We start from the raw sequence: 18,723 nt of genomic DNA on the forward strand, positions 1-18,723 counted from the left end.
GAGAAGCAGTTTATTCCTATTAAATCACTTGTTCTTAAACAATCTCCTCCTATCTCCTTCAGTCACCTTCTCTAATCCCCTTCTGTGCTCTTTATTAGGTTTCAAAATCCCTATTAATAGGTAGCAGAAAGCTCTAATGAGAACAGACAAAAGAGGCAAGGAGTAGAAAGAGAGGATCAATACTGTTGCTGTTGCTGTTCCCTCCTCCTTACTCCAGCTAATTCCTCCAGCCCTAACAGCTGCAAAATCCTGGCAAGCAGTGCTAGGCACAAACATGGGAAGACAGAGCGATCACGAGCTTTGAGTATCTCGATTGCCAATTACTCTGCGCATTTAAACCTTTTACTCTGTTCTCATTACAGCCAGATGTGATCAGAGCTGAGGCTGCCTGAAATTACTTCTGCAACATGTTTGTGTAGTTCAGGGACCAAACTCTGCACTAGCTCTGCTGTGGATCCTGCTGTGAAGCAAGTCCCTCTGAACTTTGCAAGGGCAAATTCCTGATAATGTCAGCTCTCTTATATTGTCACACTTGCTAATTTCCCTTGATGACTTGTCACACTGTCTCTATCATCAACTATCTATATTAATCATATTGAACATGCTCACTAAATACTAATCAATAAGAAATAAACCAATAGGAAATGAATGTCAGCCACTTTAGCTAGGGTGCAGATACAGTACATTTTTCTATCTCTGCAAGTGTGTCTCTGCAGCTCTGCCAGCAATGCATTTTTCCAGCTCATACCTGCCCTTTCAGGCATCCCAGTAAGGAGAAATCCAATTTAGAACTTCCTGCCATAGCTAAAAAATAATATGTACAATATTTCCTGTGTAAGGAATACAGCAGACCTACAGTTATTTTTAAAGAGTTTTAAAACATGGAATGTAATTTTATGAAATCAAGTGCTTCCCATATATTATCTAGTTCCACCTCCCTGGAACGGGGACTGTATCTTGCTTTTACGTAAGTGGTCATAAGAAAAGCATAAACTTAGTATTCTTCTGTGATCTACAAAAGCATAGGAATTATATTTACTTACGGGTAGCCCAGTTCCATGAAATTATTCCAGGTCTGCTTTAACACCATTATAATACCCATCTGCATACAAAGATCGATAAGGCATCCACTAGGGTGGCACTACAGAAAAAAAAAGAAACAAACGGTTAAACAGAAACAGTTTCAAAGTATTTCTTTAAGACTAGAAATTGATATTAGCTAATTTACTTAAAGGAAATTAAATGCCATTCTCTTTCTATGTTTTATTAATATAAATCCATGGGAACATATGAGACTATATCATACCTTCAGCCTTTTAAGCCTATAATCTAATTCTCTGCAGAAGTCAGAATCAGATGAAACCAGTGGAGATTTCACATTAGTGCCTCCAATATATGGTGAAACTGTGAGCGGGACAGAGGCAGATGATACCAAGTTTCTCTAATGATTTCAATAGTACTGGGGGAGGTTGGCTGCATCAAGTCAAAGAATGAAGAGAAAATTCCTCCTGTCAGCACAGGCAAACAGTTTCTGTCTAGAGGATAGACCTAATACTGTTTATTGAGTACTATTTAATGTATATGACTGAGTGGCCCACGCAAAGCTATTCTCTTATTGAACAACAGTTAAGCACTCCTGCTGTGTGCTTGCTTGCTTTAGCAGGGGCTCCAGACCTTGAAGAAGTGGTGCTGCTTTTGGGGGGAAGATGCTCAGATAGCACTAAGTTATGTTATCCCACAATATAACCTGAGAGAGACAGGTGCAGTATTAACGAAGTAGCAGTGATGCTTGCAGAAACATCACTAATAAATTGTGTAGATATCTCCACAGACACTGGACTAGACTGTATCACATTGTTAAGTGTCTTAGACTTGGCTTCACCCAACAGGTGAAGAGAAGGCTATTGGAAATATATCTGGGCATTATATTCTAAATTATGTTCCTAATAAGACCTAGCACAGATATGGACAATAAAGTTAAGATTTTTTTTATTAAACATTAATTTTATTATTAGACTTCTCTTTTTCCTCTGAGAAAGGCAAAACAGTTGCTTCCACCAGCAACTGACCCAACCTGTATCACCTTGCTGTTGCACTTCCCTCCCAAACTCAGTTCTTTCTTCCCCCTATCTGTGCTCCTGCAGAGAGATGAGGTTCTTTCCCTGTTCTCTGTTCCCTCTGTGAGACGATTCAGACCAGTAATCCATCAGAAAACTAATTCAGCCAGAAAAAGAGTTTCCTGCTGATACAGGCAACTGAATATGCTCCTCACATGGTTGGATGAGCCAGAGCCAGTGCAGAGGAAATGGAAGGAGCAAACTTCTGGGGCAAGGCTCTAAGGAAGAGCAGAACTATCTCCTTTTGGCAGCAGCAAGCTGTTAGGTCAGCTCAGCCCCTCTAAGACTTTGGAGCGATACTGAGTGAATTTCTGTCTGCCCATTTATCAAGTATTCTTTTTTCTGAATTAACAGAATTCACTACTTCAAAATTAGGATGGCTTTTTCAAATAATTCATTTTTTTTCGCTAGCATTTGGATGACCTCTATTAACCAAAATATTTTATCTGGAAGTGTTTGTAAATTCATGCTGGCAATGTAAGACCTGTATTTTCACTTGCCATTTGTCACGTACTTGAAAATTTGTTTCAGTTGTTCAGTTGTAAAGCAGGAAAGAAACCATAGGATTTGGATGTGCGAATTGCAGCACTGAAAATTACATGTCTGGTCCAGAAACTGCTGCTGTTCACCTCCAGTAACTGTTGAATGGGTTTTGAATTCTGAATGTATTTGCCAAAAAAAACTGGGGCTGGTCCTTGAGTGACTTGCAATGCCAACCTCTCATTACTCTCCAAATACATTTGGTTTTATAGACGTGGAAGATTATGCCAGTAGCTCTTGTGGGAAGTTCAGTTGTTTTAGTCAAGTTTCAAGTACATTTTATGTGTGTGGATGTCCTGGCTTCAGCTGTAACAGGTATTTTTCTCCTTCTTAACAGCTAGTGCTAAGTTATTAGTTTATTATTTTAGCTCCCTGGTCAGCAACGCTAGAAAAGCTGAGAAGAAAGGGTTTTGTTAGAAGCAACATATTATTAGTTTTGTATCTAACTTTGATTTATTTCAAGGATGAAATATTTCCAGTGTAAAAAAGTGACTTATGTTTAAACCATTTGATACCACTATCCAAATGTCATGCACACACTGAAACTGCTAATATTGAAAAGGGTGTGTGTATCAATATGTAGATATTTTTGTAGCAGATGGTATCATCAGCAGTGTGGAGTTAGACAGCAAGTGAAAACTCAGTAACAGACTCAAAAATATCTAGACAGTTACGTGTCTTCCTCTACTTGTGTTTATTGCTTCTGTGGGCAGCAGATAAATCAGTGTGTAGTTAGCACTCACCTCTTCCAGTCTCCACCGGTTTATCAGCCTTAAGTAGGCACCAGGGTGTCCTGTAAATCTTTAACACAGGAATATGCATCAACTATATTGTGTAAGCAGTCTGTTCACAGCAGTAGAAGAAAGCTCACACTGTAGTTTTAATCTAACGTTACCTTAGAGTGATTGATAAAACTATAAGAGATCTTACGCTGTAAAATATTTTGGGGGATTCCTGGAATAATTTCCATGAAGGGCTAAGTATATTTTTACTTCTAGTTTTATTTCAATACCAAATACTCTGCTGTTGGATATTCAGCTTATGCAGAAAAAGAGAAAAAATCTGAATAGAACTGTTCATATCAGTTTAGAAAATGGCTTTCAACTGCCAGTCCATTTTCTTATACCTTAATCCAGGCTGTGATATTCACCTTTCTGTGAAATCAATGAAAATATAAGTTTTCATTAGGAAAAAATATTTTTCCTATTTTTCTCCTGTGTTTTCTCCCCACATGGTTTCCACATACAAATAAACTAGACTGATGAATTCTTCTAGTCAAGCCTTCTCTACTCAAAGGCTCTTCACTTGATTTTAGGGGACTTGCAGAGGATTACAAATAAATATATATTTCATTTTCTGTTAGAAAAAAATCAACTGATAGCTCTTAATTCACTCTTAACAGTCCAAATAATGTAATAGAAGCAGAAAAATATTCAGGCAGTTGGCCTAGATGATATTGTAGGTTCCTTCCAGTTGAACTATTCTATTCTTTTCTGAAAGAAAAAGACACAGTGCTATTTACTTACCTGTACAAATTACACACATAAAGACAGAGTGAAGTGACCTGCGTGTATGGTATTATGAGATGAATCAGTTCCCAGTAGTGAAATTGTTGAAAGTTTGTACTCAGCCAATGTGGAAATGAAAACTCTGTCTGTTTCTGGGCTTTTGAAAAGAAAATAAAACTGAAACCTGTCCTGCTTTTCTAGTATGGAATTTGCATTTGGAGATGTGTGATAATATTGCCCCATTTTGTTTCATTACAGACAATTTTATTTCTTTTCTCTACTTCATTTTGTACATATGAGGGTGCAGACATCAATCCTACCTTCCAAGAAAGAAAGCTATATAAAAGGTAGAGCTGTTCAGATTGACAAACTGAAAAAGAAACATTTTCAGAGTGAAGCTGTTCTCCCACTCGGATTCAGTACGAGGCTGCTCTGTGAAGAAAGAGAGTAGAGTTTCAGATGTTTAATCAGACTAACAATTTCCCCTGGCACAAAGGCTGCACACACCTATCAGACCTGGCAATGTATTTGTAAATTAGCCTGCTGATTTCAAAATATAAGATGAGAGAAGAAATTATATCCAAAAGCAGCACACAGCAAGTGAGCTTGTAAAGACTTAGAAATCTCTTTTGATATCTGGATACATATATTCCCAGGAGACTGTAAGAAAGTGGTTTGAATAATGTGTATATTAAACATCCTCCTAGATTCCTGTGTGCTTTACAGCCTCAGGCTCCCCTTGTTCACTTTCCTGCATCCTATCATAATAACATTGCCAGAAAGCACTCCACTACAACTATGTAAGTGCCTTTTTGTTAGAGATGACACACTGAACTGGAGCAAATCCTTCTTTTAATTCCATTAAATGGATTTGCCACCATGCTGGCACCTAAGGACTCTACACAGGTGTCAGTGGAGCGCCATTGCATGACTCCCTTTCCTTGTCCCAGGGAACTCACTGCAGAAGACTGGGAAAAAATACTTTGCAACTGATGGGTTGAGGCCAATGGGAAAGAGGAAGACATATTCTTCCCTCTGGGTAGGCCCTTAATCTTCATCTAAAAAGATATTGTGACAGAAATTAACAAAACAACTTCTGTGCCAACACACCAGTACCATGTCCTGGAACTACTTTACAGCTGGCAGGAGCTTGTTAATAGACAACCATTGCTGTGAATAGGAGCAATCAGAGAAGTGGAGGTGCTAATGGCAATTCTAAATATCATAGTGATAGTAGTCATATGCTCCTTCCAAAGGAGCCTCCAGGGAAGTACTGGAAATACAGAAACAATGATAAACTAGATTCTCTTTAATTAGAGCTGCCCTACCCATGAGGAAATTTCAAATAGATGCATCAACAAAACCATAAAACAGACCATAAATTAACTGTGTTAATGATTTGCAAATGCCTGTCAAGAAACCCAAGTTTGCGTGTATGCCAGTGCATACATATTTAGTTAAGCAGAAAGAAATAAAGAATCTGGGATTTTTGATGCTAGTTTGTGGGAAGGACAAGCTTGACTTTAACAAGGCTGCTGCAGATGAAGCTGTGCTCATATGCCCATCAGGGACAATGGCAATACTCTAGAGGAGTGTGGCTGTGAGCTCTGAAAAAGGTCATGTAAAGATTGAAGAAGGACATCCTGAGTGTAGCTTTGCTGTCAGCACCACTCTGAGCTTATTACACTGATAAAGATCAAGCAAACTAAATCAGCTACTTAGGCTGCCAGAGTAAATACCACAAAACAGTCTGAACATGGTCAGAACAGCTTGACCCACTGAGTTTTCGTACAAGTGCTTTCTGCAGAGGCTAAAAGAAGCAGGCCTATTTCATTTTAAGTGGCAGAAAGTAACCAAGCTTCAAAGTCTCTAGACCATATCTTACTGTTCCCAGGGTGTCACAGACAGTAAAGGTACAGCCTGTACAAATCACATACTTGAAAGTCTTATTTCTCAACTGTAACTAGCAAGTATCTTTCCCGTAGATATAGGATGGCAAAAATATTTTACATCTGCAGCATACATATGAGGACTCTCAGTTTAATAAGAAAAAACAGAATAAAATGCTATCTTACAGAGATGTGCTTTGAACACATCACCTATGACTTCCCAGATGTAGAAAAGCCCTGACGCTATCTAAAATCAGCTGTTTGTTTCCTCTGAGAAGACACCCAAATCTGTCCATCTGTCCAAAATACCTTACTGAACATTATCAATGTACACAGGTATCCAGAAGCTCAAAATAATGCCCTCAAACCACTTCTACTCAACCACGGGAGCTGTAACATGGTTTGCTTAATAGGCCTTCAGCAAGAGTCTCATTTCAGGCTTCCTGACAGTAAGGAGCACTTGCCAATTGCCTCCAACTACTGCAGCATGATCAGGATCTTCACAGACTCTGCCTGAACTATGGATATACAAGTGATAGTCTATTGCTGCCACAGTGACAATACATGATGTCCTTAAAAAACATATTGTCTTTAGCATAAAGATCACCTTTTGAATGAGCTGAAAAAATTACTGAAATGTAAAACATCATTTGAGTTTAGATGTTGGTAGAGTTAAAGAGTCGGTTATTTTCCCTCCAAATGACTGCCCCTCTTAAATGTGTGTGTTTGACAGTCAATAAGCACCTTAGTTTCAAGCTACAATTTTGGCTTCCAGATGTGATTCCCCCATTTCCAGGCCTTCACAAGGCCTGTGCCTTGTGAGTGCTCAGTCTCTGAAAATTCACGCTTTTTTTCCACAAAGCTAGCAATTTGTTTAAGTTCTCACAAGATAAGTGGTTGGTACAAGAACCAGGCATGGCAGGTCAGTGATTGTTCTCACTGCTGATTGAATGGCACCATAGCTGTTTATATGCTCCTGTATTATAAACTTAAGGAAAACATCAATTCCTATAGATTGCAAATTAATCAGGATTTTTCATATTTGTACAGACAGTTTGAATGCTATCACAGTATATGGGCCAAAAAATACAGTATCACTCAATTTTGTATTTAACACTGCTTACCTAAATTTGTCAGGAAAAGAGCAACCTTTTCATACAGCTGTAACAGAGAAGAAATTGTTTCTTAGATACATGACCAGCTCAAAAATATAGAACTGTTTTCTAGGTAGAGTAATTTCTCCTACATGTTAAATCTGACACCCAAATGGTCTCTGTGATGCTTTGACAATGATGATAATAAAACTATGTAGTAATAATACAGTAATGATATAATCAAACAAGGAATAGTAATATTTTTAAAGCTTATACTCAGCTGTTTTCATCCACAACATATGGAGAAAAAAATCACTGTCACTGTTGCTATTTTACATACACAGTGAAAAAGGGTAAGATAACTTTTACCAAAACACAAAGCACAACAATAGCACAGCTTGGATTTTTGATTTAGTTACTTATGGAAAACATTTATCTGACATAAAAAAAATTAAAGGTCACCCTAGTAAGAACATGCACTGGTATGTTGGGTATTTTGGGCTTCTGGTTTTGTTGGGATTTTTTTTGATGCTGAAAGGAAAAACACTGGGAAGACAGGGTTGCTTCAGAAGAAGTCTTTAGTAATCTTCACCACCAGACACATATCTTACTCTGAGTCAGTGACACTGTTCTAGATACCAAAGTGGTACTTTCTGTGCTTAGCAGATACCATGCTCTCAAACTCACTGGGAGACTGATAACTTCATAGAGCTTACGAAAACTAACTTGGAAGGTTTTCATATTTAGTGTTTGCAAAGGGTTTTTGAACCTATAAAGTACATTACCACGAACATCAGTATTACTGTAAATTAATACTTTTTCCATTTGCTTTAAATGAGTCTGGAGCCTGCTTGCACAAAATGCTAGATGTCCTTAACTCTCACTAATGCCTGCAGAGATACAAAGCTCTTCATTTTTCAGGCTCAAGTACTTACTGATTCCTAAAATGCATATCAGCAATATTTCTTTTCATTTGCAGTTATCCTTATAAACTCTTAATTAAATTGAGTTATGCACAATTTACAGATCAAACTGCCTGCTTAAGAGCTGAAGTCACCCTGAATTATCTCATCCATATTAACAAACATTTCCTACTTAGGATAGCTTTTTTCTGCCTTTGGAGTAAACAGTTTTGTTTCAAGTAATGAAAAAGGTGGTTTCTTTAAGGTTTAAAAGGATCTATTAAGGACAACTGTAAAAGCGCTAAACATCTGGGTGTTTTATATCCTGGTCTCAGCAGGGAGTGTGCTATTTTACAAATACATATTGCTCTGCAGAACAGGGTATCAACACTGTATTTTGTTGCTGTTCCTCCTGGAACAGTAAGACTGTGTTAGAGATTCTGTTAACAATGCTTGGATCTAATTATCTGCTACTGAAGTTTATCACTACCAGTCCCAAGGGGCATTGTTCAGGATAATATTCTGTTCTGTGTTCATATTTTCTATGGGTGATATCATTGGATATAACAGGTTTTATTAATGTAGGTAAAGGTTGGCCACTTCCCAAGTCAGGCTGCAGGATTCTCTGGGAGACATTACACTTTGAAGGTCATTTTGTTTTGTCAGTGTATGTGCCTAGCTCTCAGTGCATCCATTCTAGAAGCTGTGGTCTGGAGCTTCCCCTTGATGCTTAGAGAGATTGTCAATCCCTATCAGAATCACTGGCGGTTTTCAAGGCTTCCTAGCAGTGAATTCCCTACTGTTATATACATCTGGGTCTATTCTGGTTTTATTACTGTATCCTTGCTTGCTCTCCTGCTACTTTTTTTGAGTCACTGTAGAGAATTCAACCACCCGAATTGTTCCTGGGGAAAAATTTTTCCAACAAAAAAAACCAAATGAAAATCCCACTACTGTCCTTCAGCATTAACTACATTAATCCATCATGGGAAGTAAGGGATTATGTACTTAAATCCTTTTCAAAAGCTCCTACAGTTTCATATTTTGGGGATCTTTTGTTTCCATGAGCTATATCCAGATCTAAGGCTGTGGTATTCATTGCATGGTAATGAGTGTAAGGCTTGAGAAATCCGTCTTTGCAGTGCCCTACTTGTTTGATTCATTTTAGGAAAGAAAACAAAGTTTCTCAAAAGGCACCTTCAAGCCTTCTTCCATTACTCTAAAAATTTCTCTAAGCTGTAAAATGCTTTGAGAACCAAATAATTTTGTTTATGCCATAATTCTTTGTTGCTGCTTCACTGCATATACAATGACTGATTCTGAGAGCTTGGAAATGGATGTACTGAAAGATATATATAGTTTTCTTTTTATTTCTTCTATGCTTATTGTGTGCTTTAGGTGGATTTAAAAAAACATCCAAAAGCTCCAGATAGCAAACAATAAATCAAAATAACATAAAAGAAGAGACCCTTCAGTACAAATTCAGACAGAATAACAGCTTCCACCAATAACAGCTTCTTTTCTTTCTCAGCCTGTATCCCACCTTAGGGAAAATATAGGAGAGTAAACAGTTCTTGACAGACTGTCCTAGTCACCAATCCAGTCTTGCCTATGTGAAAGGGAGCAAAGCCTCTTGGAATTTCCTTCTATATAAATAAGGGGCTGTTTAAAGGAATTTTTAGATGATGGAAATGCATGAGTATTGCACAGGAAAGAAAGGGGTCTCCAAGCCAGCACTTGGAAATATGCAGGCCTGAAATAAAATCTCTTATGTCCCCTAGGAGGTAAGTTAGTGTACCTCCTGGAGCAAAAACGAACAAGCTTTCTGCAGAAAGTTCTTGCTACTACTGAGTGAGTAGAGATACTCCACCCCAGCTCCAGTACTTGGATGTTTGTAGGCTAATCCCTTCTCTCCCTTAAAATACATTTTTAGAACGTCCGTTGACAAAACCCTGATAGTTAAAAGCCATAAACCTCTTGCTAAGAGCAACTAATTAAAACCACACTGCTATCACAGCAATATACAGCAGTACCTGCATCTTGATGGAAGGATAGAACTCATTCCCCATCTATCCTATGATAAACTGTCTGATTGTGACTTCTGCCACATGGAAATTCCGGTTTTTAATTTGTCCCAAGTCTAGTTCCGAACGAGTTCACAACAACAACCTGACCTCGGAAAGCCCCCCCTCCCAATGCTCCCAGACAACGTTTCAGGTGCACTCTGGCAAAGTCCATTGGTAGCTCATGAACAAGACATGGCTGCTCAAGCATCATGAAGTTCTTCAGCCCGAGGCAGTTCTCCTGCATATGGAGATTGTGTCTCTATATGCTATCCTCACTGGTAAACTACTGTGAAGACTGAAGCTTGAATTGCTGAAATTAGTATAAATTAGAATTAAGCTTGGCCACTGTATTTAAAAAATAACATCAAAACACTAATTAAAAAGAATAATATTAATGAAATGGACTGAAACCTGCAAATATATCAAAAGATAAAAAGAGGCAGAGGATGAAAGAGAAATAGGTACATGTCTCTCTAGAATATTTTTTAAAATATTCAAACACGATGTTTTGGATTTGGAACTGTACTTTATATAAATAGTGAATGATGTTCATAAACAATAATGCCATGGCTTAGCAAGTCATTCCATTTCTGATGAAAAAGGAACCAAAAGCATTTGGTGGTCTGTAGACTGAGGTATCTACTGGTCTGACGGCTCAGATATATCTTTGGATATGTTACTCACCACATTCAGTAGCATGATGATGCAAAAGTTGATGCACACTGCAGTCCCTGTAGTTGCAACCTGAGAGTTATTCCTGATTAAAGCCCACTTAAAGGCAGCAAAAGTGCTGACAGTCACAACACGGTAAATAACAATGCCAAAAACAGCAGCAATCACCACACAGATCTAAAGGAAGGAAAAAATCAGAGAGAAACCATTTTAGCATGGGTGACCCATCTCATAGAAACTCAGACACTGTACCCATTAGCCCATTAGTTATTAGATAAGAAAAGTTTCTTCAACAGAAAACATGATTATTTGCAAAAAATAGGTGCATTCCAAGGTTATTCACAGACAACTTAAGCCTATCAAAACTGAAATATATCTAAGATAATTAAATGGGCAAAATGATTTTGAAAACACTGAATGCTAATCATCAAGCTGGTTTCATCTTTTATTAGTCACAAAATTGATTGATGTAATCCCAGTGAGGAAGAAAAATAAAAGTGTGTGAATGTGAAGGATTATCTCTCAATTCCCTGCATAGTGTTGAGGGGAAGAAGGATCACTTTCCTTTGTTAACACGGAATCACTAATATGGTTCAAGCTGTATCAGTAACTGCACTGTGAGAGTTAATGCTGTGAAACCCAGGACAGCTCTAACTTGAAGTTTCGGTTAAGTGTCTATCACCTATGTTTAAACCTATAATTTTTAAGGAATATTTTTACCTAAATGGGGGGAATTTCCAAGTTTTTCTAAGTCATTGGAAGCCTGCACTATGCCAGCAAAACCCCACGTCTTCAGTGAAAATGATCCTTGACCTTTTTCAGGAACTGTTATGGGGAAAATTTGTCGTGCATGCAACTCAGAGACAGGCTACTTTCTGGCACTTTGAGCAGGATCTATCACTAGGCTGAGATTAATGACTATGTTTGCAAAGGATAGGGAGTGAAAACTGTTCCCCTTTTCTAGAAAAAAAAATAATAGGGAAAATGTGCAAGATGTTGCAGGTATAGAAAAATTCTGAGCAGAGACTACAGTCCTGAGCAGACATAAAAGTCTTCAAAGACTGAGTCAGAAAGCATGTTGGCTCCTCATGCCCAGTGTTTTTCTGTGTGTCTGTCCATCCTCCAGACATACCAGAGCACAGTTAATCTCAGTAATGCTCTTGCCTTTCTTGACCGAGACTGCATTGGACAATTTTGAAGCCATCAGGTTCCTACAAGCCCTCTGACATGTTCCCTCCCATCTCATTCAAACACAGAGTTGCTGGGCTAGCTCACTTACCTGGCTCTTCACAACTCCTGAAATCATACATATATAATTTTCTAGCCTCCTGGGAAAGCCCTAGTAAATTCCATGAGGGTCTGAGTTGATGCCAGTTCTGTTTTCAAGACCAGTCCTACCACTGCTGTTGTCATGTGAGTAACAGTTTCAGTGAAGTTGGAAGATGGGGGCATTTCAGCAGAAATGCAGGCAGCTTTCTTCAGGAGAAGTGCATCTAGTTTCGCACTTTGGGAGCAGGAGAGATGTCTCATTTTAGACAAGGAACATCGAGTTTTTCCGTTTCAATTGCGTTAGGAATATGAACCCTCCTTCCTTACCTCCTCAATACACTGAAAAACTGGGACATATTAACATCATTAAGCATTGTAGGCATCTTATCTGGGTTTTCTGTAGAGTTTACAAAGAACAGCTGCCTATTCTATGGCATCATTCCTCATTACTCTGCACAGTCTACCCAGGGAAGGCAAGGAAATCCATGAGCTGGTTCAGTCAGCTGAAGCTGGTGCCTAGGTGTGATAGCATTACTATTCCAACAGGTGTGCTGCTATGTATAGTGATACACGTATAACCCTGGAAAGAAGGACTTAACTATCTGTGAGAAACAGTGGAGTAAACTTGTGTAAGACTTTAAATCTCAGGCAATTTGCTTTGTACAGATTTTCAGCCTGTAGTAAACATGCTAGAGTTTACTTTACTTTACTTTCAAGCAGTCACATCTAGTATCTTTATGCTGTCTCACCAGAGACATACTTTTTCAACTGGTAAATAAATAAAAGTTCTCAAACCATAAAAAATATTCCAGATGCAGAAACAATGAGTCTGCTGCATTTATCTGCAAATGCTTGATAAGGCTCTGGCTTCCCGGATATGGGGTTCATTCGTTCTTTCTTGGAGTACTTGGCTTCAAACTGTGGACGTATTTCCTCCTAAAGAATAGACAGACAATGTTCACATACAGCAGAGCTAGGACAGATTCTGTAGGAAACTTCAGATTGCTTATCAGATAACCAATATCATTATTGGGAAGTACACCTTTGAATTCAGCAACTGGCGCAGCTCCAATAAAAGCTGAGCTGGGAAATCAGGTCTTCTTCATGAGAACTAGAATAAAACACTGGATCCATAAAGCCATATTGTAAGCACTTAGTAAACCCCCAGTTAGCTAGTCATCTAAACGATATAACAAATTCTAATTATATGGCTGTAAGCCAAATAATTTTAAGGCTGATACCACAGAATTTTCCAACTTGGTATTAACCTATTGATACTGGAATTCTACAACAAAGCAAAAAAAACCTCAAACCCCCAAAACCAAAAAACCAACACAAAACCAAATTCCTTTATCCAAACCCAGTTGCTGTTTGCTAGGTAACTGGTTACCTTCCCATTATCAGCAAAAGTTTCTCAGCATTTGAAGAAGGAGCTATGACATCTAATACTGCTCAATTCCTTCCCAACTTGGACAACATTATTTGAAGTCCTGTTTTGCCATAAAAACTCTCTTCTGAAATGAAACCTGTGGATCTCTTCGAGAGACACTTTGTTACACCTGTTTACAGCCTTGTCAAAAGACAAGGTTCACCCCCAGTTCAGGTAAGACCTCACGATTTTCAGCTGCAGTAGGGCTACCACACTGCCCTGTCATCCAGGAGGCTCACCAACAGTCACATGCCATCTGCCAAGTCTGACACTGAGGACGCTGTTAGAGTTGAGAGAAGGCACCGGAGAGAAAGTGGAGAGGTACTCTCACAGCTGCTGGCAGTCTATCTACATTAAGTCAAGTTTTACAATGCTCTGATGCATATTGGAGAGCTGGCCCATGGTACAGCTGGCTACAAGGGAACACAAAGGCAGCTATGGCCTGTCTGAAGCTTTTCCACCAGGCCTCTGCTGTACATTTCTTTGTAAGAGCCAAGAACCAAGCTTAGTAATTTCAGTCACTTCCATCCCTCAGCCTGCATTTAATTGATTGAAAGTTGTAAATGCCCAGACCTTAAATGACTGCATTGAAACTGGTGAATGTTAACTGCTCATACAAGTCTCCAGAATGTGAATAAAAATAAGATATCCTAAAATCCTACATCCTTTTTATAAAATTCCCCTGGGGTATGGGGAGAAAGTTATGTCTCATTCTCATTCTCTCAAGTTTTGAAGGCACTTTTTTTCAATACAGTTAACTTCCAAATTTGAGCAGCAACCTGGTAATATGGTGTTACAAAAAGTTAAGAGGCATGTATGCTCAGCTGCAATGCCAGTGTAAGTAATTATGGGCTTGAGGGAACCATGCCTACATTAGCTATTTACAGAGACTGAGCATGTTTCGGAGGGGGCTCTTATTCTACCTTGCTCAAGCTGTTCCTGCCATATCAGGGCTGAAGGCTGCCAAGCAGACCATAATCTAGCAAGAGAAACAATGCAAGTACAATTCCTGTGTGCCCAAGGACTTGCAAAAGGACAGAGTGTGATAGCATTGAAGCAGGGTGCTTGAGGATGGCATCCCCGCTGGGGTTAAGCCACTACAGGACTCTGCCAGCTGGCTTACCAAGTCATATACAGGAAACCTTTTCTTCTCTGCAGCTCTCTCTAAGCCAAGTTTCTATTATCTTTCATAATCTGCACTATAGGGAAGTTCTTATCATATCCACCCATTCATGAGTCTAGGTATCTATCTCCTGCAATCTCCAGTCAATTCAGATAATGCAACTGCTATTTTTACAGTCACTTTTCACACAAAACTGACACTTTGGCATGGGCCTGTTTAATGACACCCAGCAACGCTGAGCACAGTTTGGAGCAGGAAGTGAACAGTATTGTATCTGGCTGAGGTTAATGCTATAAAGTGACACCAAAGAAAAATATAAAAAGTATGCTGTAAATAGGAACAGAGCCATATTTCAATGGCAGTGCCAGGAACTCTGCGCAGTTCATTTCTTGTCGCACACTCAGCCAAGAACAAGTTACTCTCCATGTCTCCCAACTTGCACCTGATTTACTAGAAAAGGAAATACAAACATGAAGGGATGAAAAAGCCAGAAACATTTAGCCTATGTCTCCAGGCTGGGGGACCTGGGCACTGCAGGGACTGTTGCACGCCCTCCTTAGGTGAAAATCTAAAGTGGTGAGGAATTCACAAGGTTGCATGTCTGAAGAAATTTAATTCTCCTTCCCTTTGTCTTCATTGCTTCATTGCTTTGTTTACTCATTTAGAACAGGAAAATGATGATGAAGTGATAGGAAGCATTACAAATCATAGAATCATAGAATAGTTAGGGTTGGAAAGGACCTTAAGATCATCAAGTTCCAACTCCCCTGCCATGAGCAGGGACACCTCACACTAAACCATGCCACTCAACACCCCATCCAACCTGGCCTTGAACACCGCCAAGGATGGAGCATTCACAACCTCCCTGGGCAACCCATTCCAGTGCCTCACCACCCTCTCAGTAAAGAATTTCTTCCTTAGATCCAATCTAAACTTCCCCTGTTTAAGTTTGAACCCATTACCCCTTGTCCTGTCACTACAGTCCCTAATGAAGAGTCTCTCCCCAGCATCCTTGTAGGCCCCCCTCAGATACTGGAAGGCTGCTCTGAGGTCTCCACGCAGCCTTCTCTTCTCCAGGCTGAACAGCCCCAACTTTCTCAGCCTATCTTCATGCGGGAGGTGCTCCAGTCCCCTGATCATCCTCGTGGCCCGCCTCTGGACCTGTTCCAACAGTTCCATGTCCTTTTTATGTTGAGGACACCAGAACTGCACACAATACTCCAAGTGAGGTCTCACGAGAGCAGAGGGGCAGGATCACCTCCATTGACCTGCTGGTCACGCTCCTCTTGATGCAGCCCAGGATACAGTTGGCTTTCTGGGCTGTGAGCGCACACTGAAGCCGGCTCATGTTCATTTTCTCATCGACCAACACCCCCAAGTCCTTCTCTGCAGGGCTGCTCTGAATCTCTTCTCTGCCCAACCTGTAGCTGTGCCTGGGATTGCTCCGACCCAGGTGTAGGACCTTGCACTTGGCATGGTTAAACTTCATAAGGTTGGCATCAGCCCACTTCACAAGCGTGTCAAGGTCCCTCTGGATGGCATCCCTTCCCTCCAGCTTATCAACCGAACCACACAACTTGGTGTCATCAGCGAACTTGCTGAGGGCGCACTCAATCCCACTGTCCCTGTCACCCACAAAGATGTTGAACAAGATCGGTCCCAACACCGATCCCTGAGGGACACCACTCATTACCGGTCTCCAGCTGCACATTGAGCCATTGACCACAACAACTCTTTGCGTGCAGCCATCCAGCCAGTTCTTTATCCACCGAGTGGTCCACCCATCAAATTGATGTCTCTCCAATTTAGATTTTTTTTGCACAAGTCCAGGTAGATGCCGTCAACTGCTCTGCCCCTGTCCATCAGTTCCGTAGCCCCATCATAGAAGGCCACCAGATTGGTCAGGCAGGATTTCCCCTTAGTGAATCCATGCTGGCTGTCACCAACCACCTCCTTGTTTTTCATGTGCCTTAGCATGCCTTCCAGGAGAATCTGCTCCAAGAGTTTGCCAGGCACAGAGGTGAGACTGACTGATCTGTTTTGCTTTTTTTTTTAATCTATTGTAGGCAGGAATTAATAAATTTCTCTCTGTAGCAAACCCTTCTTTTTCAATTTGACAATGAAAATTAAAGCAAGCAAAAACTAGACATGGCGGATAATACTAATACAAATAACAATCTTCATTATCAAAATCTTGTGACTTAAAATGGTAATTAGAACTCTTTAATTGATTTCTTTGAAATAACTGCTAAAAGAAATAATCTGATTTTGTCCAGTGACAACTGAATGGGATGTAGAGAGGAAATTTAATTAGCAGTGATTTTATGAGAAAGCAGCAGTTTTAGGAGTAAATTTTCACCCTACAGAGACAAAATTCTCACTGCCATCTCACTGACATGTACAACTTCATGATCAAACTTCATAGGATATGTCTTTTTCAATCTATATAAAACTGACTGTTCTCCTTCCTTCTTGCTTCTCAAACATGGATCATTCCAACTCTTTATTCACAGGAGAAACTGTACTGATTTCTGGAATATCAAATATGGATTAATGTGCAATGCCTTGGAGCAGATCTTTCCACACTGGAAGAAATACTCTAAATTTCTTTTATCCTTGAAAATATATTGTTTTCTTTCCAGAGGTTACTGAGTCCTTCAAAATGTGAATTCTGCAGGATTCCTATCCTGCCTAGTCCAAGGATACATTGTCCTCTTTATCCCAGATGTACAAAAAAGGGATTTGTAAAAGACTGAAAATCTGAATCTTAATCACTGGGACAATGATAGCACCCCAAGAACTTGTCTACTTGCAAAGCTTGTGGTTTGCAGGTCATACTGCTTGCCACTGAAAGCAATGGCAAAGTGAAGAGATGAACTTTGAACCACAAAATGGGGAAATGGGAAAACTTTTTCACCTGGGACACCTGCTTCCAAACTGTGACTGTCATAGGGGCAAAGTCCTGCAAAGACCCCAGTGCCAACAGAAAAGTGCAGCATTTGATGGTCAAGAAAAGGAGTCAGTGAGTGTTCCATACAGATGATCTTAAAGCAAGGACATACTTGAGTTGTGAAGTAGGCATGGGCACTGCCAACTGTAGCATCTTCAGAGAAGACACCTCTAGGAGGCATCAGCTCCCACTCTTGGGATCCCACTGAACGCTGAACAAAGAAGGAACTGATACCTCAAATGCCAATGAGATGCTGATGCTCTAATGACTGATCACGTAAATCTTTGAGAAACAACCAGGTGAGTTCCTATTAGCATCTTTAATCTCTAATGTGACAGATAAAGGTACCATCTGGCACACTGCTTCTGAAAAGAAAATATCTGAGGGGAAAAATTCTTATTTCCTAGTTTATGAGAATTTGAAGAGTGAATTAAAAATATATCCAAAAGAAAACATGCTTACATCTTTAACCAAATCTTTTTGTACTAAAGATCGAAGAATACATTCTTTTACAAACCTCTTCTTCTTCCCAGTCTATCAAGTCCCAGTCATAAGCAATTACTGCTCGCCTTCTTTTCCAAAATTCCAGGAAAACAGTTGCTGGAGCAAATAGAAAAATAATACAGAATTGTTTTTCAGTCAAGAAAGTGTTAACAACGATCACAGAACTGTTGAATGAAACTGTTACATTATTTTCATTTCTTTGCATAAATAGGTTCCTTTGAACAGCAAATCATGCTGATGATCAAAACTGCTTTCAAAAAGCATTGCTTTCTAAGGATTACTTTACTTTCTTCAAGTATGATCTAGGCTTTAGAGATTTCATTTAGTGCTAAATAAGAATGTTTAATTTCTAACCAACCAAGGGAGGACTCCCAAAGAATAAAGTTGTTCCTGTAAGTCATCATTAGTAGATATAGCAGATTTCTGATGAAGCAAAAAGTTTCCTGGGGCTATTGTAGACAAAGCAGTAACTTTCCTTCTTTGAAGACCATTTACAATGCACAGAAACCAGAACCCAGAGGAAGCACATTACACTGCACATGCAAATCTGTACAGTATTACTGAGAAAATGGGAACTCTTGCCTTACACCTGTCTAATCCAGACCATTTCTTTGACACTACATGAGTGTATATATGTGGTGTGGTATCAACATCTGGCAT

General features: G+C 39.6%; 1 protein-coding gene across 1 annotated transcript in view; it reads right to left on the bottom strand.

Annotated features, from left to right (window-relative positions):
* ANO4 (anoctamin 4) overlaps positions 1 to 18,723 on the bottom strand; it is a gene marked incomplete at both ends in the record, with an annotated part of 141,681 nt that overhangs the window by 15,131 nt on the left and 107,827 nt on the right. Inside the window, 7 exons of the mRNA XM_080631873.1 lie at positions 1,044 to 1,141; positions 3,401 to 3,458; positions 4,486 to 4,597; positions 7,179 to 7,215; positions 10,801 to 10,965; positions 12,853 to 12,993; positions 18,077 to 18,159. Of these exons, the coding sequence (XP_080487999.1) occupies positions 1,044 to 1,141; positions 3,401 to 3,458; positions 4,486 to 4,597; positions 7,179 to 7,215; positions 10,801 to 10,965; positions 12,853 to 12,993; positions 18,077 to 18,159 (694 nt within the window). The remainder of the gene's footprint in view (positions 1 to 1,043; positions 1,142 to 3,400; positions 3,459 to 4,485; positions 4,598 to 7,178; positions 7,216 to 10,800; positions 10,966 to 12,852; positions 12,994 to 18,076; positions 18,160 to 18,723) is intronic.

This window comes from Psittacula echo (assembly GCF_963264785.1).
Source record: "Psittacula echo genome assembly, chromosome: 1".
Taxonomy (NCBI): Eukaryota; Metazoa; Chordata; class Aves; order Psittaciformes; family Psittacidae; genus Psittacula; species Psittacula echo.